The sequence below is a fragment of the Macrotis lagotis genome, chromosome 1, assembly GCF_037893015.1.
Source record: "Macrotis lagotis isolate mMagLag1 chromosome 1, bilby.v1.9.chrom.fasta, whole genome shotgun sequence".
Lineage (NCBI taxonomy): Eukaryota > Metazoa > Chordata > Mammalia > Peramelemorphia > Peramelidae > Macrotis > Macrotis lagotis.
The window spans coordinates 244,750,865-244,764,652 of NC_133658.1; the positions used below are offsets into that span (position 1 = coordinate 244,750,865).

A 13,788-nucleotide genomic window follows, 5' to 3' on the forward strand; every position below is an offset into this window, starting at 1 on the left:
CCATTTTGTCAGAACTCTAATCCTCACTCTAACTAATGCCCTACAAAAGGGGAAAAACCTATAAGAAAAGTAGAAGCTTCTTGAATTGGTTTGACTTTGATATTTTAAGTCTCTTTTGCTTAATGTGTAGTCCTAATTCTGTTAGCCCTGAGTGTCCCCTCCCTCTCCTTTCTGCCTCACTTTACCTCTTTTTTCTTTAATCTCCATGGTCATTCTTTCTTGCTTGCCCTCACTAACCTCCCTTTCATTAACCCCCTCCTACCTATTTCCCTTTTCTGAGACCGGGATTCTGGAAAAGGGAATATCACAGTCTAGCTGGGGCTTTGTGGACCTGCAAGGAGAAAACTAATCAAGGCTGATTTAGGATCTCCCCTAAATCAGAGAGCATTCAATTTCCTCTTAGAAATGAAAAGAACAGGGAAAATTGAGACTCTAACTTGACAAAGTTTTAAATTGCCACTCTAATCCAACTCTCCTGCCTCCCCAAGGTTTCCACCTCTGCTGGATTCCCCAATTCCCTTCCAACCAGTAAGTAGCCAAGAACATAGAATTCAGGAAAAAAGAACAAAGTTGGAAACAGGAAGTCATTAGGGAAAATATATTTTGGTACATTTGTTTTCAAATTTAGCCTGACTCCTTGAAATTACAGTAGGGTAGTGGTCATAATTTTTTTTTTATTTACTTGACTATTTGGGGCTGCATGGTTCAAGGAAGGAACACTGGCGCTGGAAGGACTTGGGTTCAAATTCCAGTTCTGCCACTTACAACATATATGACCTTGAGCAAGTCACTTAATTTTTCCATGCCTCAATTTGGACTAGAAACTGGTCTGTATGATTTTTAGTGCCCTGTCCAGTTCTAAATTTTTGATTCTTTGAATGATATTATGTTCATTAATCTACTGAATTTGACAAATAAGACATCATTGACAACTTCAGAGAAAATAATTTCCAGTTGAATGGTGAGGTAGGAAGACAAATTGCAAGTAATTGAGGAGTAAGAAAAGAAATGAGGGCAAGAACAATTTTTTTCTTGGAGACTCGCTGTCTATGACTGGGGGGGGGTGAGAAAGAGAATAACAACTAATGAGTATTAAATATGAAAACACCTGCAAAAATGCTTTGCACAACATAAGGTTCCCTATGTGCATCAGGGATCTGACCCCCAAGTTGGTTTCAGAGCCCCAAGAGCAAAGCTGATGTTAGGTCTCATAGTCACAACATTCTCAGGATTAGAGGTGAGACCCTGAACCACAAGGTCCCCAATACTTCTTTCCAGCAGAGATTTTGGTGTCACCCTTGAGTTGATAGGAACAGGATACTCACCATCTTCACACAGGTTCAGTTTGGATAGGCTTCTGCCCTCAAATGTCTCCTCAAAGATGGAGCTGTTCTCCCGGTCCCCAAAGCTGTGCAAATACATGCCTTTATTCTCCATTGAGTCCTGCTGCAGACAGAGAGACATGAAAGAAAAACAAACAGGAAAGGGAGGGTGGGGAGAAAGAGAGAGAGAGAGAGAGAGAGAGAGAGAGAGAGAGAGAGAGAGAGAGAGAGAGAGAGAGATGAAAATACAAACTACAAAATAAAAATACACTCTACTCTTTCTTCTGTCCACTAAGATCCTCTCACAGATCAAAATAAAGGGCTCCTCAGGAATAACATAAACTGACATCACATAATCCTTCAAGGTTTACAAATAGGTTTACAAACATTATCTCAATTGATCCTTATAGCTACCCTATGAAGTAAATATTCCAGGCATAGTAATCCTCATTGTACAGATGAGGAAACTGTCTCTGAAGTTTAAAATCAAGGACAACTTTGGGTTACATTAGAAGAGACATAGCCTCAAAGATCCCTTGTCAGATCTTATCTAGAGTATCACATTCCCTTCTAGGAACCAGAGTTTAGGAAGGATAATGACAAGCTGAAGAAGGTCCTGATGAAGACAATTAGGTTAGCAAAGGGTCTTGAATTCATGACATATGAGGATTGGTTTACTTCTAGATCCTTTTTTTCCTCTTCTCATATAAAAATCCCAAACTCTTTACTCCGGTTTCTTATAATAACTTGTCTCTTCTCCTTGCTAAGGTCAACTTTGTGCCCTTGATTCCATTCTCTCCTGGTTTCTCCAGATTTCCCCTTTGATCAGCATCTCTAGATAATTTTTGACTTGTGTCTACTAGTTCCTTCCTTACTACTTTCAAATACAAATATCTCTTCCTTAAAAAGTTTTTTCTTGATTCTATCACCTCCTCAAGCTGTCACTTAAATCTCTCCTTTTTCAGACACACTGTAGAAAGTTATTGACCTATACTGACTCAACTTCCACTCCTCAGTGTTTTGCAATCTGACTTCCCAGTCTTATCCATTCACTCAACTAAAACCACTCTCTCCAAATTTACCAATGTTTTCTTTATTGTCAAAGCTGATATCTTTTCATAGTCTTCATCATACTTAACCTCTCTGATCCATTTGAGTATTGGTTGACCACTCACTTCTCTTGGACAGACTTACCAATTTCATGGCACTATTCTTTTTAGTTCTCTTACTAGGATGACCATTTTTCCTCAGGCTCCTTTGCTGGCTTATCATGTCTCCTAATTCTGAGTGCTCCCCAAAGGCTCTTTCCTGGGTCCTCTTCTCTTTCTACATTCTGTCTCACTGGGTCTTGTGGATTTATTTGGGGGGGTATAGAAGTGAATGAAAAAAAGAAATTTGCATGATAACTATATTATATTTAAAAGAAATAGCAAGTTGTACATAGTAGATATACACTTTAATGTGCAATATTTTTATTATTCTTATGGAAATGCATGTTTTATTCCAAAAATTAAAAATAAAATAAAAATTTTAAAAAGATGATCCATAAATCTATAAAACAATTCCTATTCTCTCTTGAGTTTCTGTCTCTTATCACCATAAGTCTATTTGACATTTCACATTTGATGTCTAGAGATATCCTAAACTCAGCGTGTCTAAAACTGACCTCATTATCTCCACCCACACCCAAAACTACTTCTCTTCTTTTCCTGTTTCTGTAAAAGGCACCACTTTCTCCCAGTCTCAACTCTTCATTTTCCCCCATTCCAAATGTACAATCAGTTGCTGGATTTTGCCTTTTCTATTTCCATGATATCTCTCACATTTAATCCTTCTCTCCCATCAGTTCTCTCATCCCTAGATTATTGCCTCAGCTTCCTAACTGATCTCTCTCTCTCCCTAATTTAAGGGTCTTATCATTCTAGTTCATCCAGCACAGCTATCAAAGTGATTTTCCTTAAGGGCAAATCTGGCCATGTCACCACCCTACTCAGTAAATTCCAATAGCTCCCTATTGCCCCAGGATAAAAATAGAAATTGCTTTTTTTAAAACATATCTTTCCACTGTTTATTCCCCATGCCTGGAATATATTCATTCTTCACATTCATCTCATAGAGTCCCTCTTTTCCTTTAATACTCAGCCCAAGCACCATCTTCTACATGAAGATTTTCCTGATCCTCCAAATTGTCTAGCGCTTTCCCTACCCAATATTCTATATTGCACTCCCTTGGATTGATTGCCTCTGAATCGATTTTGCATATTCTTATATGTGTCCTTGTTGTTTCCTTATTAGAATGTAGGCCTTTTCTGAATAGCAACTGTTTCATTCCCTCGTTCTATTTGTATCCTAGAACACTTAGACACACTAGGTACTTAATAAATGCTTGTTGAGTGACCAATTGAAGGAATGGATCATGCTCAGTTTGGAAAAGAGAAGCCAGCATGGGAGGAAGGGATGTGAAGGAACAGGACAACAGCTGTCTTCAAATACTTGAAAGGGATTAATTTTACTCTGTTGGTTCCCTGGGGAAATTTCTTTTAGGCAAGGATTAGATCAGCTGGTGGTTGAGATCCCTTCTTGTGCTAAGATCCCATGATTCTGTGATCTTGAACTTAGGTCTCTCCTGACTCCAAGTTCAGTAATTATTATTATTTATCATTATTATTATGGTTGTAATAATAGTACCAGTAGTAATTGCACTTGTTGCAATAGTAGCAGTTATAATTGTTGTTGTGATAGTAATAGTAGTAGTAGCTGTAGCAGTAGTTGCTATAGTAATAGGAAAAGGAAGAGGAGTAATAGTTAGCTACTAATATTTATATAGCTCCTAGGTGTTAGGTACCCTGGTAAGCATTAATATCTCATTTGATCATCACAGCAACCTTGAGAGGTGGGTACAATTATTATCTCCATTTTACAGATGAAAAAACAGAGGCAAACAGGGGTTAAGTGACTTGCCCAGGGTCAGGTAAGTGTTCTAGGCAAAATCTGAAGTCTAGTCATTCTGACTTAAGGCACAGCACTCTATCCACCGTGCCTCTTAGCTGCCTCAGCATCTTTCCATCACCAGCTCCCCATTTCTGAATGACAGAATGTACAGAACTTTGAAATTGGAAGGGACCTCAACAGTGTGATGCCTACCTGAAAGGAAACCCAAACACATCACCCCAACAAGTAGTCATCCCAACCTCTGCCTGGAGTCTTCATTCAGAAAAGCCTCTTCAATCCTGTCCCATCCACTGATTTCTCAGACCTTAGAAGAGTCAAGTTTCTAGGTCACATGGTCATTGATATCCTTGGAGTGGCTCCTTTTCCACTCTCCAGCCCTGGGAGTAATCCTAGAGTTTACTTAGCTTAAAGCACACTCTGTCCTATTGGGGGGGGGGGGGGCAGAAGGAACAAAACCTCCTTTACCCCAGGGAATGAGTTGGAGACTAATTCTGGGCCCAATGGGTCACAAGCAGAGAGAGAGAGCAACTGGAATATGAGCTAAAGATTGTTGGGCAGGGCTTCCTCTCTGCCCTTTTCTGAGCATGTCTTAGGAGGGAGAAAAACTGACCATGAGAGTGGGGAATGATTCAGGAAATATAGACCCAAAGCTTCATATGGCCTTAAGAGGTTTCTAGTTCAGTCTTCCAGCAGTCAAGGAAATGTTATAATGGCCAATTAGTAGATGAGGCAACCAATAAGGAGGATTGCTCTAATTCCATTCAGGTGAACCAGCCAAAAAGGAACCAGAAACCTGTGATTCTTCCACAACCCACACATCCAGCTCCAACCCAAGGTGCTTCTGGCACCAGGATCCAGAGGACTGAATTCCACCATCTTGCCTCCTCTTTCCTGTGCAGCTTTCCTTCCTTAAATTCATTAGCTAATACTATTTATGGACTTGTCAACTTTGCCCATCTCATCAAATGGCCAAGTTGGAAGATGACTTAGAGATCATCAATCCACATCCCAAACTTTATAGATGAGGAAGAAAACAAGGGCTTCACCTTTCTTGTCTGTGGAATGGGGATAATCCAAGGCATAGATTCCTTCTTGGCAGGTCTTTAGTGTCTCATTCCTTTTCCCTTAAAGTAAAGTCATTTATGGGATCATCATTTATCACCTCATCATTTTGGACCTGGAGAATGGAGGAAGATACGGGGCCAGACTACTCCTTTCTAAACTAATTCTTTTCCCTCAAAGACTGACAATAACTGCCTGGACAGCATCTTCCTGATGCCTGCCTGCAGTATCTCCCTCTCAGTCATGTTTTAAGGACAGAAATTTGAAGGTACTATAGAAAGATGAACTGCCTTCCTTAGAGAGATGGAATCTTAGACCTGAAGGAAACTGGGGATAGGAGAAATGAAAGAAGACTCCCTGAATGAAGAAACATTGTAGTTGTGCTTTAAAGGGTGGGTAGGCATTTGGCCGACAAGGGGAAGGAGCAAAGGCAAGGCTGGGAACTAGAATAGATCCATGTTGTGATCTAGGCAAACCCATCTAGTGTAAGTGGAACTTATGATAGTCCAAGTCCTTGCACAAGCTATTCTCTATGCCTAGGATGTTCTCATGCCTCGCCTCTCTTTAAGGCTTAGCTCTGGGATCCTCTTCACAAGTCCTATGCTCCCCCAGTTGTATGTGGCTTTACCTCGACCAAATTACTTTGCATTTCCTTGTCTGTGTAGTTATTTCTCATTAATAGAAGGTGAACTATTTGAGAGCAGGGGATAGTCCTTTTTTTTTTTGCCTTTGCATTCCTAGTGCCCAAGAGGCAATGTGGCATAATAGTCATAGAGCTGGTCTTTGAGCCTTGAAAACCTACTTCTGTCTAGTAAGATAACAAGGTACTGACCTACATGTATAATAGTGTTTTCCCCAACAGGAGTTCCCTATGTAACAAAATCACTGGCCTACATCCAAATGTTATTCCTTATCTTCCAGGACTTTTTAATATTTGCTGGACTGAATTGAATGGAAAGCTAAGGTCCTGTCACAGCAAGGCATTTCTTGCTTCTTGAGGCAGAACAGGACTGATGATGATAATATTTGTCCCTTCATTTTTGAAGAAAACCATGACATCAGGGAGGTGATGCCATGACAAGTACATAATTTGGATTTGAGGGAGGGAGTGCTGTGCTAAGTCACCTGCCTCTCTTTGTCCTCCAGAGCCTGGATCTAGTGACCAGATATGAAACAGGATAACTGGAGATGGCCCTGGATGAGAGGCAATCAGAATTAAGTTACTTGCTGAAGATCATCAAATATCCCTTACTTTGGAACTCAAGTCCTCCTGACTCCAGGACTGATGCTCTGCTGTACCACCTAACTGTCCTGGCAGAATAGGACTAGATGTTGGGTCTTCTTAGACCTAGCCTACAGCTCTTTAGGGCAACCCTTTGAATGTACTATCACTCTTCCCACTCACTACTCCCACAATGATATTCCATGAACCATTTCTGTTGATGATGATCCTATTCCTTTCATGATTTTTTCTCCTTCCCCAAAAGATCTGAGGCATCCGACTTCAACCTTATCCTTGGATTGCTAGAAACAGAGTTCCTACAAATCAGCATTTTCTCTCCAAATCCTCCACCCCTTCTCCAGGGAGGAGGGCTTGGTGGGGTCTTGTGCAGTCACATAATGGTTAAGTTGGAAAGGGCCTCCTCTCTCCTTTCATCAGCACTCAAACACCCCTCCTCTCTGACCACTCTCTGCACTGGAAGTGCAAAGCACAAGACTTGTTTCTTTTTAAACCCAGCCTTGCCAGTTCTCTTTGCCAAGAACAACAGCCCCTGACACCCAGAGGGAAGGTCGAGCCCGGATCAGACGTGTGGGCATCTCTAAAAATGAGGAGAGCAAGCTGCTTTCATGAATTCTCCTGTGTTTACATGCTGAAAACACACGGATCCTCCCACTCCTCATCTGCTCTACTGCCCATTTTCCCTTTTCTTGCCTTCTTAGAATTTAGACTGAAGCCGGGGTATATGCTTTGCTATCACAGTATGACTAGCAAGCCATCCCTTGCTTCCCCTCCCCCAGAATCTTTCCCTCATCATTCCCTTCCTTCTTACTTTCCAGCTGCAGTGCAAGAAAGCATCCCAGCCTGAGAGAGAGGAGAGAGAGAGAGAGAGAGAGAGAGAGAGAGAGAGAGTGTGTGTGTGTGTGTGTGTGTTGGAGAGAGAACCTTTGCAGAGAAGGGGCCAGATGTCAGTGAGATGAGTTTGGCAATGCTGGGCCAATTCTGTTGGAAGTTTGTAACTTGGAAGGAAAGCATCAGAATGTTCTGTCTACTACAAGTTGTATTTGGGGTATTTTGGACCCTGAGATCATCACTCCATTCCAGATGATTAGGCCAAATAACTGTTCTTAAGGATGGATCAACAAGAAACAGTGTTATATTAATAACAACAACATGATGGTGATAATTATAATAATTCCCACATGTTATAATTTCACAGCACTTTCTCAGGAGATAGGTCCCTGTCAACTGTCCAGTCCTGGGAACACAAGTTCACCACTTTGGATGTCCCTCTGAAGTGCCAGAGACAACTAACAGGGTGGGAATCAGGTAGTGGCAGCAGGATAGCACCTTGGACAAGACTCTTAAGCTCTCTGGGTATCAGTTTCCTCTTCTGTTAAATAAGGGAATTGGATTGTAAGACCTCTAAAGCACTCTTGCTTTTCTGAATTTATGCTTGTAATTGGAATTGTCCAGGGTTGGCCTCATCTAACCTCTCCAGAAAATAGGGGTAATGCTAGGAGAGAAAAGTAGGTATTGCATACTTTAGAAAGAGGGAAGCTCACACTGGAGATTTCAACACAACAAATAATAGATCATAGAGGGAAAACATGTCAATTAAAACCCAGCAGTTTTTAAAGCAAAGGGGTAAGGGCCCCTTTGTAAATATGAGGACAGCAAGGATGAGCTCTGGCAAAATTCTATCTGAGACATTTAAAAAGGTAAATTTGTTGTCAAAACAATTTCTAAACACAAAATGCATCTGGGTTGATGATATTCTCTCCTCCTCTTAAGACTTTCCTCTACCTCTGAGTAAAGCCACCTTTCACCTAAGTAAGTCATATTGGCTCCATCTGGCAAAAGTCAGGGACAGAAGTTTATTGTTCAAACATAGAAAGAGCTTAGACTGAGTTCAAATCCTATCTCTGAAACTTAACTCCCTGAGTGACCTTGGAAAAATCTCTTCTTCTTTCAGGACCTCAGTTTCCAACATCTGTGGAGAAAGATGGTAAGTTCTAGCTCTAAATCTATGATTCCATAATTAGGATCCAGATTCTCAGCCCCATTCTGGTATCAGTGAGAATGGCTCCTGCTCCCCTTGGGAACTGGGGAATGGTACAGGCCTTGTTCCTCTCTTGGGGCTTCTCTCAGGTCCAGGATTTTGCTCAGGTGCACTTGTTACTTCTCCTTGGATCTCACATTAGACTAATAAAACCCAAAGAAAACAAGCAAAAATGATGATTTCCCCTAAAGAAGCATCACTAAACAGATGGAATTACTTTGCCCCATATTTTTAATATCACTTAGTTGACCCTAGAATCATAAATCATAATAAATTCTTGTTGATTGATTAGCCACCTTTGTTAAACAATGCATTCCCAAGTTCTATCCTATGACAGGAAGCAGTATGGTATCAGACAAAAGTCTTTTTAAGTTTTGCAGTCAGAGAATCTGGCTTCAAATCCTCCCTCTTATCTGTAGGACCTTGGCATGTTATGCAAAGCCTCTAGCCTCAGTTTCCTCATCTGTAAAACAAGTGAGGATTGAATCAAATGACCTCTTAGATGTTTTAGTTCCTGATCCAGGATACTATAATCTTATATCTTTCTCATCTGCACTCATACATATATGTAGTATGTTCATGCAGTTACATGTTATACTCCAGGTCATCCCAATCCATGGTTTCTCAGGAAACCCAAATTGACCTGACATACTTATTTGTCTCTCAATCTAAGCTGCCAAATTCAAGCATCATCCTCCCAAATCCAGGCAGTTAGTTCACTGTGTTCACCAGGCCTCAAGGATTAAACACTAGCTGCTCTTGGCCTGGTTGGTCAATGCAGGGGTAAGGAAGGTGGATGCTCTGCTACCCACCATCCAAGGACCTTGGTTGCGTGTTCCCCACTCCAGTTAAGGGTGAGCTCTGCCAGATTTCCTAAATCACTCCTCTCCCCTTCAGAACATAACATCCAAGCTACTTTGAGTAGGTCTCAGACTTACCTGTGGGTGTCTCTTCTCCAGGTCAGAGTGTTCTCCTTAGTTTCCAGAGTAAGCCATGACAGGAGCAGAACTAGCTATTGTCACAGCAATGAGGAAAGTGAGAGTCAGAGATTGCTTACATAGGATCTTCTAAAGCCAGCCAGATCCAGTGCGGGTCATAGAAAGATTGCAAGCAGAGGCAGAGATGCAATGGACCCTCTCTCCAGACTTGCTAGTCTTGTCTTCTCTGCACAGTCCTGCAAAATAAGGGTCCCTTCTTAAGAATAGCCAAGTCAATAGGTGAGCCCCAGCATTCTCCAGTGGTAGCTATGGGGGAGAGCAACCCTGGGCAAAGGCTATGGCTGGTGAATCTTTCAGCTCTTCCTGGCGTCCTCAGCCACCTTCAACCTAGAGCAGAGCTCAGAAGATGCTTTGTGGAGACACCCAGCAACTCTACTGGGTCCTGAGATGGGAAGTGTAGCTGGAAGGCTTTACAAAGTTCTTGGAGGAGTAGCTGTTACTTCAGAGGCCAGGGTATGTGCCCCCTCTTGTGTCCAAGGAGAAGCACTGCAGCCTTACTCTAGGATGCACTTGGGGATAATAGAATGAGCCAGGGGTGGTTTGAAGACTGGAATTTAGATGTTTAACTGAGCTTAATAATTTAGGGCAAGAACAAAGTCATCTGGAAGGACCCTGGGGAGATACTCATAATAAGTTTATAGATATAGAAAAGGATCTCTTCTGGAAGGGTCCTCAGAGGAATTCATTTTACAGAAGAATCTGAGACCCAGGGAGGGGAAGTGACTTGCTCAAAGTCACATAAGGGATTGTAACCAAGGTGCTCTGGCTCCAGAACCAAAGCCCTTTCCTTCCTGCCACTATGGTCAACTGAGGGACCAAAAGTCTGGTGAAGGGTGGAGAGACAGAGATATTGTAATACTTTGAAGACCCAAACAATGAACAAGAGAGCAAAGGAGGGCCAAAAGGGAGGAGGGGTTCACCAGAAGAGAGTTTAATCAATCAACAAACATTTATTAAATGCCTATCCAGACAGGAAGAAAGGAAAGAGAGGGAGGGAAGGAGAAAGAAGCAAAGAAAGAAAGAAAGGAAAGGAAGAAAAAGAAAGAAAAGAAAGGAGGGAGGGAGAAAGGAAGGAAATAAGGAAAGAAAGGAAGGGAGGGAAGAAGAAATTTTTCCTTCAAGGAGTTTACAATTTAGGAGGAAAACAGTATTACACAAATAAATACGATATATATGTATGTACATATGCATACATGTCTCCCCATGCACATACGAGGTAAATTCAGGGAAGGTGAGGCACTATTGAGTGGGGATTAGGAAAGATTAGGAAATAACACCTATTGTAGTATTGAGCTGTACTTTAAAAAAGAGCTAGGACTGCCAAGAGACAGGTGAGAAGGAAGAACTTTCTAGCATGCAGGACAGTCTATAGAAAGGTACAGAGATGGGAAATGGAATGTCATGTATGAGGAATAAGTCTGTATGACTGGAATGTCAATTGTACTAGAGCACCCTGGACAACCCTAATTACCCTTTGCTAGTTATGCTTCCAGCATAAAAAATAGGGTTATGTTCTTCATTATAATTAACTTGGGAGACTATGAACTTACTCCAACAATGATCAGATTGCTCAATATGTATTCATGGTTCTTCTATGGAAACTGCTAGTAGAGTCAGCCTGCTGCCCAGACACAGGGGAAATGTCACATTGCTTTTTACTTAGATCTCAGTTGTTGGTGTGTTTTTCGGGTTTGCTCACTTGCTTGCCTGCTTGTTGGTTTTTACTGTATTCCCCAGATTCTTCAATATGATTGCTCACTAGTTCTGGTTTCAAGTGGTTTTTAGTTGTTTCCCAAAACAAAATCCTCCCTTAAAGGACTCAGATTGGCCTCTACAGAGGTGGACAAAGTTTCAGATCCTGGAGATATTTCTTAGACTACTTGCAAAACTATTTTGAATAAGAGCCTTTAGGTTATAGAAATACATAAGCTTTCAAGGTAACTATTTTGAATTAGATTTGTTTTTAGAATATGTGTAGGTGTTGCAGTTGGATAGAAGTTGTCATCAAAGAGTTGTAGGAATAGAAAAATGGAATGAAATAAAGAAGGAATAATGAATGAACAGCCTTATGTCCAACTGGCAGTCATGCAATGTTAATATCTAGAGAAAGCTTCCTAGGATGTGAGAGTGAAAACTGAAAAATTTGCATGAGGATATGGGCAAGAATTACACAGGATGGGCAGCCATGAAAGGAGGTAAAGGATCATAGATTTAGAACTGGAAAGGATCACAGAAGTGATCTTGGTCAACTCTCTAATTCTATAGTTGAGGAAACTGAGCTTAGATACTTGAAGGGTTTTGCACAGGTAGTGTCAGAAGTGGGATCTAAACTCAGGTCTTCAGGTACACTGGCTCACCAGAGGCAATACCCAGAATGCTGATGTCATATACTCATGGAGATAAAAAAGCACATGTTTGTAAATTCAATCTTAACACTTTATGGTCATACCCAGGAAACTCAGGTCATTTATTAGATCAATTCAACATTCTCTATGACTCAGTTTCTACTTCCCCAATAATCCCAAGAGATCCTGTGACTTTCGATAGTTTTGCCTAATTGCTCTCTCTCTCTCTGAGAAGTGGTATTACCATTAATTCCTATTAGACAAATGGCAAAACTAAGGCAAAAGTATATCTTTTTGGCTTGCTGTCATAAAGGCAAGGGAGACCAGAACAGGGCCATAGTAGGGAGAGCGCCAGCATCCAGAAGGGAGGTAGGGAGGTGCCCCTGCTACATTCTAATGTAAGAAGACAGACTGGAGTGTTCTCTTCCTTGTTAACAGAAGATACTGAACAGAAACTCCTAGAGCCACTGAGTTTCTAGAGATTTCTGTTGACCCTTTAGTTGTTTGAAATTCCTCAGCCTGGGTGGGAGATAGGTAGGATTAAAAGGGAAGTTTGAACTCCAAATGGTAGAACTAGATAGAATCTTGGAAGTAAGTTACCTGAACCCCTTCAATTAATAGATGAGGCCCAGAGAAGAGAGGAAGCCTTAGAGAATCACTGATCTAGAATTGGAAGAGACTTCCAAACCTCATAGAACTTTGATCAAGAGTTTTAAAAAAGGACCTGAAAGGGTCCATAGACTGATCTCCTTATTTGACAGATGAGGAAATTCCATAGAAGTGAAGTAATTTGTTCAGTCATATCACTAATGAGTGATAAGAATAAATGAGATCTGAACCCTGTTTACCTTCTACTAGTACACAAACACAATATTCCACCATTTGTTACCCAGACTGTCTACCACTACCTGCTATAAGGAATTTACTTCTGTTACAATGGAAAAATCACTGTCTTTGCAGTCAGGAAAACCCAGTTCCAGATTCTGTCTTGGCCACTTATTCCCTTTGCAACCTTAAGAAAATTCCTTAGAATCTGTGGTGGAATGATCATAGAAGGAGCAGGATTTTTCAGAACAGAAACTCTTCTCTGTTCACTAGCCCCCTAGCCCCAAGTTAAGTAAGACCAGGCAGCTCAGAAGAAAGGTGTATGGATAAAACCATGTCTTACAGCTACTAGGATTCTGTCCTCTCTCTGTGGGGATGTGAAAAGAGGTAAACTGGCTTATAAAGGGCCTTTGACTGGAGGGTAAACTCCAGAAAAACCCAGCTCTGTTACCTAATCCAAGAGCAATCTGGGATAAGTGGGGGCATTCTTCATCTCTAAAATGAGTGGTTGACTCATACCAATTCCTCCTAAAGTACTGTGAGTTGATGTTCTATCTCTTTGGGATGGGGTTATCTAGATGGCACAGTGGATAAAGCACCAGACCTGGAGTCAGGAAGATCTGAGTTCAAATCTAGAATCAGATATTTAATATCTATGTTACCCTGGGCAAGTCACTTCAGAAGTGTCAGAAGTGGAATCTGAACTTCTAAGAAGTTTCTTCATCTGTCAAATGAACTGAGAGAGGAAATGACAAACCACTTCAGTCTCTTTGCTAAGAAAAACCCCAAATGGATGTGGGAAAACTGGGACAATAATGCATTGTTGGTGGAGTTGTAAACTTATCCAACATTTCTGGAGAGCAATTTGGAATTATGTTCAAAGGGCAATGTACCTTTTGATCCAGCAATACCACTACTGGGTCTATATCTTGAAGAGATCATAAAAAAGGGTAAAAATCCCACATGTGCAAAAATGTAGCAGCTCTTTTGGTAGTGGAAAAAA

At 41.2% G+C, this 13,788-nt stretch overlaps 1 protein-coding gene across 3 annotated transcripts in view; it reads right to left on the reverse strand.

The window, feature by feature from the left end:
- Window positions 1-10,031, reverse strand: part of SCARA5 (scavenger receptor class A member 5) — a 132,099-nt gene extending 122,068 nt beyond the window's left edge. For 2 of the 3 annotated variants that reach the window (XM_074210016.1, XM_074210014.1), the window contains exons 1-2: window positions 9,556-10,031; window positions 1,326-1,446 (exon numbers count right to left, since the gene is read on the reverse strand). In XM_074210016.1, the coding sequence (XP_074066117.1) occupies window positions 1,326-1,437 (112 nt within the window). In that variant the 5' untranslated portion in view covers window positions 1,438-1,446; window positions 9,556-10,031. The remainder of the gene's footprint in view (window positions 1-1,325; window positions 1,447-9,555) is intronic. The other variant, XM_074210015.1, reaches the window with a different exon arrangement.
- Window positions 10,032-13,788: the final 3,757 nt, after the last annotated feature.